The sequence below is a fragment of the Rhinichthys klamathensis genome, unplaced genomic scaffold, assembly GCF_029890125.1.
Source record: "Rhinichthys klamathensis goyatoka isolate OS25496 unplaced genomic scaffold, OSU_Roscu_1.1 h1tg000571l_1, whole genome shotgun sequence".
Lineage (NCBI taxonomy): Eukaryota > Metazoa > Chordata > Actinopteri > Cypriniformes > Leuciscidae > Rhinichthys > Rhinichthys klamathensis.
In genome coordinates, this window is record NW_026607037.1 from 2,023,752 (window position 1) to 2,036,900 (window position 13,149).

The following is a 13,149-nucleotide window of genomic DNA, read 5'->3' on the forward strand; positions in this document are numbered from 1 at the left end:
GAGGTTTACTGATCAAACATTAACTCGATCTGATGCAACTTTCCTTCTGGTCATGTTGACCCATCCACAGGCGGGGAGCTGAAGGGAACGAAGGCGGAGCCACGTCTTTAAAAGAGGGCCACTTGCAAGTTTGTAAACAACGCTGAACCGAGCGAAGAGGACAAGAAAGAAGACACGTATAAACAGCTAACTCGACATCGCATTTTTTTTCTTCTAGTTTTTCCAGAGCTAAACTTCTGTTACGTTCTGATCCAGTTTCGCTATTCACTGTCAAAATGAGTAACCACGTTGAGGTGAAAAACATTGAACCGACCACCTTTGAGGACCACTACTACGATGAATATGAATATTATAACTTAACAGACCGTTATACCGGTAGGTTGTCAACGAGCGTTATTGTTGTTGTAGCCTAGTAATCATTAGTACTCTGAAACTTTTATGAACTTTACATAAAGTAGCCTTTTTTGAGAGTCGAGTCCAGTTACGGCTTTTGGGGATCTGGCTATTTCTTAAAGCGCGTTCGTTCATGCTCGTCGACATTCTTCATAATGTTTGTTGGTTCTAAGTTTGAACTCATTCTTGTTTTCTGTTAACTAGAGTGCACTACTCGCAAGGGCAGGACGAAGAAGGAGGCGAGTTGCAACACGAACAGACCTAACCCCGGTGGACACGAGCGCAAAATAGTGGAGAAACTCCAGAACGCTGAGAAGAAATCCAAAGAGTGACGCAATAGAGGTGCGTGTGTGTAAACATCTTTCCACATTGACATTGAAAGTAATAAAAAAAAAATAAAAAAAAACGGAATCACATTGGTGTTCTAGATTCAATCGGACGGCTATAACTGGCAATCGACCACAGGTGCCTTCGGGCGCTGGCCTGCAGGAGAGACTTCATGAACCTCCGCCTCAGGATCAGATGAGCGGGAGAAGGCTGAGTGAAGCTCCCGGTCCAGTGACTCGTGAAGTGGGGAGTTTTGTTAGGCGTGCACTGCTCTTGTGTAGAATGCGGTGGGCCCTGAAGAACGAGCACCTGTTCATAGGAACCGATATGCTTGTGGTGGTGAATGTACGTTTTAAATCGGAGCTTTGACCAAGTGTAGATTTTATTCTGTTTGGTGTTTTTAAATGGTACATTTTAAAAAGTTTTTCTTTTAATAAAGACACTTTTCCATCAAACTTGAGATTTGATTTGTCTCTGACCATTCAAGTCATGATGAAAAATGCAGCTGCTATAGGCCTACCTCCAAATGAAAAGGGTACAAAATGGGCCTCAAACTCTTAAAATAAACTGTAAACAAAGTCCACAACATTTAGTGTACAACATTTATCCAATGATAAAATAGTAAAACAACAGATTTGGTAACAGTTGTAAGTGTTTTTGAAAAAATATATAGTACAATAAATGTCAATTCAGTGGATTATGTAGGATAGATTAGATAATTGGACATGTAGCTATACTTTTCTAGGTTAATATGTTAGTTTATTAGAACAACAAAAACATTTTGTGCATTTAATGTTTCGTTTCTAAAACATTATGTAATGGGATGCCAAAAGTATATCGTTTTCATAGAATGTGGGATTTAATGGGTCTATCAAAGGTAGGGTAGGCAATTTTGGAGAGGCTAGCAATAAGCTAGCTTTGAAAGCATATCTTGACACAGAAACGCTTAAATCCGAATGATGAGGATGTGAACAGCCCCGGGTACGTCACGGGTTGCCATCTCGTAATTTTGGTTATGGCATGAAAACATAAGTTTGTTGTTTTGGTTCAGGAGGAACTGTAAAAGGTGGCGCTCGGGGACTGACTGCATTAGACTAACTGACTAAACCTACTCGTCACTGTTACATTAAAGGTTCTCTAAGGGATCCTGGGTGACGTCACTTCTTGTTGACGTTCAAACTATTGTCAAACAAAACGGAGGCTAGCTAGACCCTCCCCCCTCCTCATCCGCACACTAACCCCCCAAACCCTTCTTGTCGGTCATTGGCTGGAACAGTTTGTTGTTTCGTGGAGCGGGTCGCCGTAGTTTGTTTTTGTTGCTGTTTGTGGAGCCTGGGCTGTCTACAGAGATCGCGTTTCTTTACAGTGTGTTCAGGGGACAGGCAGCCAGCGGATAGTGAGGAGATGTTTGCTGTATGTGACAAAAAATGTTTTGGCCTAAAAAACGCGTGACATCGCTTAGAGCACCTTTAACCAATGAAATTAGCTGCAGGGTGGGATTTCCACTGAACTGGTTTGGGGGGAAAATCACGCGACATTGTATCATTGCATTCGGACCGGATGCAATGATTAGATTAACATTTTTTGGCCCTGAGACTGCCACAGAATACATGTTTTAATATTTAGGTCACTTCTATTATTGATTGCTATCAGGATGTGAGGAGAGTTTCAACCAGTCTAACAAAAAGTGTTTATAAAACAAATTTCCGACCCTACCTTTAAATATTTGCACATTAAAGGTAGGGTGAGCAATGTTTTTCATTAACATTTTTTGTTATACTGTTTGAAACTCTCTTCACATCCTGAAAGTAATCAATAACAGAGGTGGTCTTAATATTAAAAAATGTACATAGGGCCTATCATCTGTGGAAGTCACAGGACTAAAAATGTTCGTCCAGTCCTTGCATTTGGGCCAAATGCAATAATAGGATGTCCTACCTGTATTTGCATACCGCCCCTGCTCACGCAGACATCACACGTCATCAGCATGTTCAATGAGGCTATGCAGAGTTGTAGACATGGGCTGCGTTTAACTCCACTTTTAGGCGTACACTCGCAAACTTCTCTGAGCACTTCCCCTCGGGGGAATCCCCGCCACCATTTTAAAGTACGTTCAACTTCGTCAAGTGGGCGAGGGTAGTTTATTTGGACAGACCCTCGCCCCCTCAATTACCCCCACCCCACACAACTCTAGTGTATATTGAAGTTATTTTGACATTTAACTGCAAAATACTTATAGCTACCTTAAGCTGACTTATTTGTTGTATTGTTATCATTTTCGTTTGTGTATTTTTTTTTATATTTACTCCAACAGCCCAAGCATACATACAGGCTTATAAAAAAACAAATGCATAAGAAAAAAAAACTGTAAAAAAAATAAATCAGCTCCATTGTGGATTTCGAGTGATCAAGGGCTTAGGGCGTTCCATTTAAACATATTGAAGTGTTCCGCCAGAAGTCCGCACTCGTGCAACATAAGCACTGATATACATCCAAGTGAACGAAACAGAGGGAAGAAGTTAGCCAGGGAAGGGGATAAAAATTGGACATAAACGCAGCCAGACAGTCACTGAAAGTCTCAAACAAACAGTAGCCCTTTTTTAGAGTTTCTCCTGAACCAAAACAATGAGCGTATTTTAGAGACGGCAACCCATGACGTTCTACTCTGAGCTGTTCCTCGAACTCGGAATTATGCGTTAATGGCAACACAATCAACGCCTAAATTAAACTGCAGCAGTCAGGTGGGACAAGTCAGAGCTCTGTAAGTTGTTTACGTTCATTATTATACTAATGTTTTGTGCTTATGAGGTAATTTAACCCCATCTCTCGTGACGCTTTGCAGACTGCTCTGACTGTGCGTGTTCATGTGTTTTGAAAGAGGAGTTTTGAAACTGATTTTGGACAGACTTCTGAGGCAGCGTAACTGTTTAATGATCTACAGCAAAATAGACAAAGCTTTGGTGAAAACTAAACAAATATTTAATTAGTACAGTAGAAATTTGTCGCTAGAAATTATATTAGAAGTGGAAACCGTTGGTCAAAAACTTAAATTTACACAAAAACTGACCAGCAACTGCAACTTTCAGATGCTATCTTTCTTTTTCTAGCTGAACTGTCACCAAATGGAACGCTTGGGTTATCAAAGGCAGTGAAGAATCCATCTATGCTGCCTTTAAAAATCTTTCAGATGAAGGTATCTCAGGAGACAGGAAGTGAAGCTATCATTGGATTCGGACATGCCTTGATGCCTTCCTGTCTTGAAATGCATCCTTCGAAGGCAGCATTTTTAAGTTTTTGGATGCACCCCTTTTGCTTTCAAAGCTAGCTTGCAATTGCTAGCCTCTCCGAAATTGCCTATTTTTAAACAAATTTAGCCTGTTTCGCATGATTGGTGTACAATAAAATAGATGCAACCCCAAACTTTTACTAATATTCTGCCATACCTTCTATTTAAGAATTTACAATAAAGTGCATATATATGAAGTGCTCCAACTGACCCAGCATAACACTAAATATTTAGCCTGTCATGTGTCTTGCCACATAGGTGAAAACGATCTGTCACTCACAGCAACATAAAATCTTCACAGAGCAATAGCTCAGCTCGAGACAGATAGAGGGCAGTAGTGAAGCAGTAAAGAGATATGAAGCTGAAAATGAGATGTGGAAATGAATTTTGCACAGAGGATTATCTAGAAGCGCCATGTATCTCATTTTAGAGCGCTTTGAAACGCATGTGCAATATAGGGAGCAGTTCAAAGCAAGTGACTGTTTTTATTAGTAGCCTTTTCAACAGAAGCGAGAAGAGGAATAATCAAATGCAATCACTACATCCGCACAACTCCTTATGCAGAGATTGTGAGATCTTTGCATGTGCTATACTTCATAACATATTTCATAAATCTTCATAATTTATGTAAAGTAAATTAAGTACAATTATGGTAACACTGAAAAGAACAATTAAATAAACCCATGCTCACGGGATGAACTGTTGTGGTTGTTTAACATTAAATCACAGGCAATTTCTTAAGCAAATCTGTTCAATAAACATGAACTGAAGAGGAAGCGAAAGGAATACAAAATAGATTTTTTTTGTTGCCTAGGGTGAGTTATTAAAGATCTATATTAGGCTAATTCAACACCTAGAGATATGCACACAGAAGAACCAAAGCATTAGATTAAAGTAGGCCACAGGAATCGGTTGATCGGTTTTTAACTCCTTTTCTTTTTCCAAACGTGCACTGTATGTTATCAGCACATGAGGGTCAAGAGTAAAGAGGTTTAGGCTAATGTGCTGGGGAAGGAAATAAAACAACCTGGTAAAAAAAAAAAAAAAAAAAAACACTGAACAACGAAATGAAGAAAAATGCACGATTATTATGCAACAAACTCAAAATGTTGGAATATCTTGTTGTGTCTCACAGCAAAATGAGACCTTTGAATAGCTGCACTGTTCAATTGGAGAGGGATGCCAATTATATTCATTATAACAACTTATATTATAACAACTGCTATACACACTGAAAGAACAAAAATTGTTTCCTCTTCACCTCCCCCTTGTACTTTGCTTGTACCGTTAACACAAGATAATCCATTTATGTCATTCTCCCACGGACACACTGCGGAAAGCGCAATCCTCTTTTTCTTCCTTTCCCATAATCACCGGAACAAACATGTACACATGGTTAGAAGATTTCATGGAAAAATCTTAATATGCAAATGAAGTTCTGATATGTGAATGCACAAATATCAGAAAGTTTCCAAAAAGCTATATTAATTCACCTGAATTACTCAATAGGCCTAGAGTTTTACTTATTAATAAATTCAGCACTAGACCTAATTTCCAAATGTCAAATGAATTAATTAAAATAAACGAACTGTATTAAAAATAGATGCAAAAGTAACAGGATATCAGTTTGTGGAGCAGTTTTAAAAATAAATTTAAAGTATTGTGTTCACCCCCTCCATTTCTCAATCCACTTCCCTCCATCGTATCAGTACGGGTAGAGAAGCTCCTCTTGTTGCTTAGCAACAAGCCTTTGGAAATTCCAAAAGAGACCACAGAGACCATAGACTACCTCTCCTCATGGTGCATGTGTGTGTTTGCGTGTATTGTGTGTGGGTGCACGGATGGGTGCAAAGTGTGTGCGTGGAGTCAGAAACTCTCCGTAAGTCAGACATGCAGGTGCGCAAGTGTGTGTTTGTGTGCTTGTTTGTGCATTTGTATGGATGTCTCTTCAGTTTGAACATCTGGAGGGCCCCTGCTGTTGCAGTAAGAAGTGTGGCAGGGACGGTGCAAGTGTCAACTGGTGTGAGAGTGTGTTGTATTCATGCATGAGACTACTAGGGTCAGCACTCACGTGCAAGTGTGTGTGTGTGTGTGTGTGTGTGCGCAAGTAGGTGTTTAGATATTCATAGCACACTTTGATATGATCCCTCTCTATCTGCACACATGGTCAGTGTGCTAATGTGCCTGTCACCATATTTCTCATTAAATGGTCATGTCTGTTAGTCTTCCTTTTTGTTTTAGTGGCGACTCACATATGACAGAGTGTGCCCATTCCTCAGAGTATCTATCTATCTATCTATCTATCTATCTATCTATCTATCTATCTATCTATCTATCTATCTATCTATCTATCTATCTATCTATCTATCTATCTTCCTTATAATTTATCCCTGTGGTTAAAATGTGTATATTTTACTATGAAATGTGACATGCGTCAAGCAAACCTTTTATGCACCCTTAGTATATGCAGTATGGGGGTATATAATTCATACCTACTGTTCAAATGTGCTAAATGTATCGTTTTACTATGAAATGTGGAATGCTTGCACCCTCATGACAAACGTGGTCTTTCCCTTTGCTTATCTCTCTGAACATCCTATTACTAGGGCTTGCAAATTAAGTCCCAGTTTGACATACAGCTTTTTGCAACTACATCTATCCATCCATAATACACATACACATACACACATATATATATATATATATATATATATATATATATATATATATATATATATATATATATATATTCATGTATTATATATTTATTATATAATATATTTGCAATTATATACACACCATATACAGTCCTGGTCAGAATTATTGGCACCCTTGGTAAATATGAACAAAGAAGCCTGTGAAAAATAAAAATGCATTGTTACTCCTTTCGATCTTCTATTAGAAAATTCACAAAATTTTATTAAAGTAAAACATTTGAAAATGGGGTGGGGGGTGGGGTCTCTTTATTAAATAAATGTTTTTCTCCAATACTTTAGCCACAATTAATGTCACCCCTCTATTCAATCGTTTTTTAAGTTTATATAGACCTTTTCTCGGAAAAAATGCACTTTACATATGGAGGGTAGGAATCTCCTCAACCACCACCAATGTACACCATCATACTGGATGATGCGACGGCAGCCATACTGCGCCAGAACACCCACCACACACCAGCTTACTGGTGGAGAGACAGTGATGAAGCCAATCAGTATATGGGGATGATTGAGGCCATGATGATGCATGGACATAGGCCAAATATGGCCAGGATGCCGGGGTTACACCCCTACTCTTTTTCAAACGACATCCTGGGATTTTTAATGACCACAGAGAGTCATGACCTCAGTTTAACGTCTCATCCAAAGGATACTTAGGAGGTTGCAATACTTTTTGCAACCTCCTTTGCCAAGATAACAGCTCTGAGTCTTCTTCTATAATGTCTGATGAGATTGGAGAACACTTGAAAAGAGATCAGAAACCATACAATCAAATTCCCAAGTCCATGTTGGTGCCTCTGCTCTTCAGTTTACCCGACTTATTTTCTGTAGGGTTCAGGTCAGGCATGGCAGAACCTTCATTTTGTGCTCAGTGTTTTTTTTTTTTTTTGGATCATTGTCCTAATGGAAGATCCAACAATGGCTCATTTTGGCCCAATGACCGTCAGGTTTTTTTTTACCTGTTGGTATTTGATAGTGTGAGGGATTTTACAGTTAAAGGCCCAAGGACCAGATATGACGAATGAAGAGTCAGAAGTGCAGTCAATTAAAGAAAATTTTACTGAAGAATAGTTTGCAGTTTCATCAGCAGAAGTCAGCTTCAATACTCAGCAAGGAGTTCGTAGGCCGCTCTGCCATAATATTTCACAGAAATGAGAACATTTCCACACATGGACTGATAGACAGAAGCATCCTCATCGATTACATGGCTGACACCCGGACCATGCGTTAGGCACGATGTGACCACCCTAGGTCACAGAAATGTGTTTCTGGGCTCCAGCATGTCGGAGAAAACAAGTCATTCCATCTCCCAGGGTGTCAGTTGTTCCCCTCACCAATACTGATCTGTAACAAGGAATACTATAGCGAACATACACAGATACACAGCTTCTTCAAGGTTGGAGTTGGTTGAGCTCTTGCTCTAAACAGGAAACTTTCCCTAAACATACTGATAACATGTTCTTTCTCTCAGTAAGATGTACAGACAATATTCCTCATAATTCGCTAGTGATTGAAAATGAAAAGTAAAGTAAGTGCTTTAGAATTGCATGTAAGACAGGCTGAAGAGACCCCAATGACCTTGGATGTTTTGGTCAGCTAGAATTAAATACATTTTTACATATGTTGGGTGCCTCTCTCAAAAACATGGAGAGCACATTCCAGTAAACAAACATGTAATTCTATGATTAAGTAAAATGTCAGAAGCTTGAAGCAGTCATTAAAATCAATTAATATGTAGGGGATAAGTATTGATTATTGACTAATACCTTGATTATAATCACTCATTAGATATACATTGAAGTGGCAGTGGATTCAAGAATCCACCCCCTTCAATAGAGTCCACCCTATCTGATGTCCAGGACCTCCAGCAGAGAAATAGGCCCAAAATTTCACAGATCCATCAGTATATTTAACCGTGGGCATGGGGTACTTTTTATTCCTGTTTGCACCAAAACCATATGGGTTTGCTGCCCAAACCTTTTTTTTTTTTAGTTTCATCTGACCATAGAACCAAGTCTCTTTTGAAGTTCCAGTCATGTCTGACAACTGAATAAGCTGTTTTTTCTTAAAACCCTCCCCAACAACATGTGGTGATTATGTGCTGTTTGATATTTTTTAGGCTTTCTGACCCCAAGACTCAACCATTTTCTGCAACATCTGAAGTTGATTGTAACTTCTTAATTATATATATAAATATGTGTGTGTGTGTGTTTAAAATGCGATGATAAATTGATTTCACTGGGATTTTATAGTACTTTTACCGCACTTCAATACACTTTGCATGCATACTGAACTTCTGTTAAATTATTGTAGCTCATGCTAATATATTCACAGCCAACACTGATATTGAAAAAAAAAAAAACATGCACAAGTAATATGTGTTTATTTTTTTATGCTTTAATCAAATGCCACTTAGTCATTCCAATCTGCTTGCTGTTTTCTGCTCACCTTCTGGCTCTGGTCTTCCCATACCTTACTTTTCTCCTCCTGCTCTTTACAAGTCATTTGTACCAAACCAATTATCCATCAATTTCTCTCTTAATAGTCGTCTGTAACTTGTTTTCTTCCTGCTCAATGAGCAGCTGGTTAACAGTATAGGCTGAATAATGAGACTCGGCCCTATTAGTCTCTAATGGCCTTTAATTAATTGAGAGGATAACAATCCAGTTTTAATTTCATACACATTAATGTGCACTGCTCTTAGACCCTTCAGGCTTCTCCTTCTTCCCACTCATAAATACCCACCCTCTCCCTGAATGTTTGAAGGTGCTTTTCTCTCTTCTCCTCTCTGACAAGACAGGAATTCAGATGCCCAGAGTCCAATTAAATCTCAATTTGAGTTTTGTTTGACTAAAAGAGAAACGTGAGAAAGTGAAGCGAATGGCATGTATTCTAGAGCACTTCAATAACAATTGGTAGTCTTGTGCAGCAACTCATTACCATGGTGACAGCCAGGTCGGGTTTAGGGGATATGACATCATCACTTTGATGTCTGTTAGTGTCAGTGTCACTGTCACTCAAAAGAAACAGCAGCTCTCCTCTATAGATCTCTTTTGATCTTTCTTTCTTTTCACTTGTACAACACTGAAAGCTTACATTCATACACTCCTCTTTTATTTTCATTGATTCACTTACACATTCAAAAGAAAAAAAACGTTAAGAAAATCAACCCATCTGTGTCAAGTGTATGAGAATCTCCTGTTTTGTTTTGAAGGCACGTTTGTCTGTAGAAAAATGTGTTTTGGAATCAGTTGCACTTGAGAGCTCATTGAAAACTAATTTGAATTTGAAAAGATGAGGTGCTAAATTAACACAGAAATTCTTTGTGCAGTACATTTATTTCCTTTTAATTTGTCTCCTAATACTGAAATACGGTTTTCCAAGAGTAACGGAGAACAGAAAATATGTTAACATTTTGTTTAACATGTCTGTATCTCTGTGTGTTTTTTTGTGCTACATGTCTCAAATGTTGATATAATATTCCAATATTGTCAGCTTAAAGTGAACTAAAAGTACACTAAATTATGCCTGATTTGTGTAGATTAATGTCAAGTACAAAGAGTGCTCCCCTCCCTCCCCATCTCCTCAGCAATGATATTTCTCGTTTAAATGATATATAAAATTAAACTTGCTGATTCGGATAATACTAGATCATTTAACATCTATTAATATGATTATTTGCAATTATTATAAATATCATTTTAAACCAGGTGTGACATGTTAGTTTAATACCTTAAATTTGTCTTAAAACCTCAGGGGCTGGTGCTCCTGTTCGCTTATTCCTGATCTCTTCTACATAAAAACAATATCTACAATGGCATACATTATGCATAATATAAAGCAGTCAAACTAGTTAGATGTTAGTGACCTCCTGGGACCAAGTAAAATTTTAAAATGGGTATCTTCAGCCTTATTTTCATTAATTATTACCGCTAATTCCTGTTTTAATGTGTTTGTTTTTTGGCAACTTGGAACATAAAATAACTTTAATTGTAATGTCATCCCAAAAGGTCAGAAGGCATTGAAATCAGTTGTACATGAAAAGTTTCCATTGTTACATTTGTTTCATTGTTACATTGTTTCCAGGTCCCCTCAATATGCAGAAAAATCCAATAAAAGGATAAAAATGAATTGGTGTCAGGAAGATGAAAATTCCTCTGGTTGCCCCGAAGACTATAGGCCTATTTAGTTCAGTGTTAACAGAAATTTAAGCCAAATCCCTATTTTAAATCCAAAATGAGAGGCATCAGCAAAATTCAAACATATCACAACAGCTCTTAAAGAAGCAACAAGAAATTGTTCAATGTTTTGTGCAGCAATGTTGACACTGAAAGATAAGGTCTTCAACCCTGCGATAGCGATCATGTAATATCCGCATTCTGCAAGTTATGAAATCTGAATCATGACCACCACAACAAAACCAGTTCCATGCCGCAAATGTTGCTGGCTTTTAAACTCCTAACTTGTTTTGTTTCTTCTTAATAGCAACTCCAGTCCTCCACAATCAGAAACTGCCCCGGGCCTTTTCTGATCGAGTGCCACTTGCCCTCTACGCCTTACATTAAATGAATAGAACCTAATTAGAGCGGTTCAATAAGACATTGATCCGAGTATGTTAATAACAGCATGATCTCAGACAAAAAAGATCACGTACTGAGGCTGCAGGGCTGATGGGTAGCATGAGGCTGGTTAATTGGGACGGCGGGCCTGTGCGGTAACAGGAGGCGTTTTCCGCTGTGTGCTATCTCTGCTATCTGCTACTAGGCGCTTAGCTCTGCTTTCATTACATCTGGACCACAGAGCCTCTGATCAGCGCGATAGCGTCCTAAAAAAGAGTTGCATTAAGAGAGGGGCACAACGCGAGTGATTTCTTAAGCAGACAATATAATATGCCACACACCTGTGAGAGAGGCGGTCGAGCCAACGGGATGATAATAATAATAATAATACATTTTATTTGTATTGCACTTTCATTTTAGCAATCTCAAAATGCTACAGACCATATAAAAACTCAAAATCAATAATAGGTTTAAAGGAGTGGGGGGGGGGGGCAGAGAGTTTTGGGGGCAGAGTGTTTTGGGTTGTCCCTACAAAATACATTTATTTAAAAGCTTTTTTAAAAAGATACGTTTTTAGGTTTTGTTTAAAAAACATCTGTAGTCTGTGGGGCCCTCAGGTGATCAGGGAGGGCATTCCACAGCCTCGGAGCAGCCGATGAAAAGGCCCTACCACCCATGCTACAGAGCTTGGTTCTGGGGACATAAAGGTTGTTTGTTTGCAGACCGGAGAGTGCGTGAGGAGCTCTGGTGTTGGAGGAGTTCCTGTAGGTAAAGGGGGGCATGTCCATGAATGCACTGGTGGGTGAGGAGGGAGACCTTATATTCAATTCTGAGTGGGACAGGGAGCCAGTGAAGAGATTTTAGGATGGGCGTGATGTGATCATGCTTGCGCACCCTCATCAGGATCCTGGCAGCACTGTTCTGGATGTATTGTAGTCTCTGGATGCTTTTGCCAGAGATCCCGATGAGGAGTGCATTTAAAGGGATACACAAAAGAAAGAGACGCACAAAAATATTCTCATTCGTTCCATCTCAATCACACATGTGTATATTTAAGCATGCCTGAGGAAGAGACAAAAAATCCTCTGGGTGAAGATGGAAAGAATAGGGGGGAGAGACAGGAGTGGGAGTGAGTGGGAAGAGTAAGGGTGAAATGGATAGAAAAAAGAAAGGGATGAAGCCAGGGGAGATTTTTAATGAGGGAAAACAAAGAAATGAGCGACTGCTCATGCTACAGACCATCTTTAATCCCCCCCTGTCTTGAGCGAGAGAGTTAGAAAGAGAGTTGAGGTGGAATAAGATCAGTGAGTCCTTGTAAAAAAAAAAAAAATCTTTGTGGAAGAGTGTGTTCTGATTTTACCATGTGTGTTCTGATATTGTATTGTGCAAGTGTGTGTGTGTGTGTGTGTGTGTGTGTGTGTGTAGGAGTGTGTGTTCTCACGCATGTATCATTAGGCATCATTAGAGCAAATTATATGGAGGGAGAGAGACAGATGCTTCCTTTGGCACATAGTGAGAACCCTTACACCACTGCAACACACTGCAAGGCCAGCAACTAAGACAACAGAAACATAATATGCATAAACAAGCATGCATAAATACATGCCAAACATTTATACTGCCTTAAAAACAGTATGTGCAATACTTACCAACAGGGATAAAGAAATAGTTCTCACTCTTTTTCTCTCTACGTCATACTGTGTTATGTGTTTACAATATTATTTTAGTCTACATAAACTAATTTGCACTGTCAACATTAATAAGCAGGGCTTCTTTATCAGTGACTATATGAAGGATTAAGATTCCTCACCTAAAAGGGATCAGGGATAGTTCACCTAAAAATGAAAATGTTGTCATCGTTTACTTTTTT

General features: G+C 38.9%; 1 protein-coding gene across 1 annotated transcript; it reads left to right on the top strand.

The window, feature by feature from the left end:
- Positions 1-174: 174 nt before the first annotated feature.
- On the top strand, positions 175-1,180 carry nupr1b (nuclear protein 1b). The gene is made up of 3 exons (XM_056239820.1): positions 175-375; positions 598-735; positions 822-1,180. Exons 1-2 carry the CDS (start codon positions 276-278, stop codon positions 723-725), a joined length of 228 nt encoding a protein of 75 aa, XP_056095795.1. The 5' UTR covers positions 175-275; the 3' UTR covers positions 726-735; positions 822-1,180.
- Positions 1,181-13,149: the final 11,969 nt, after the last annotated feature.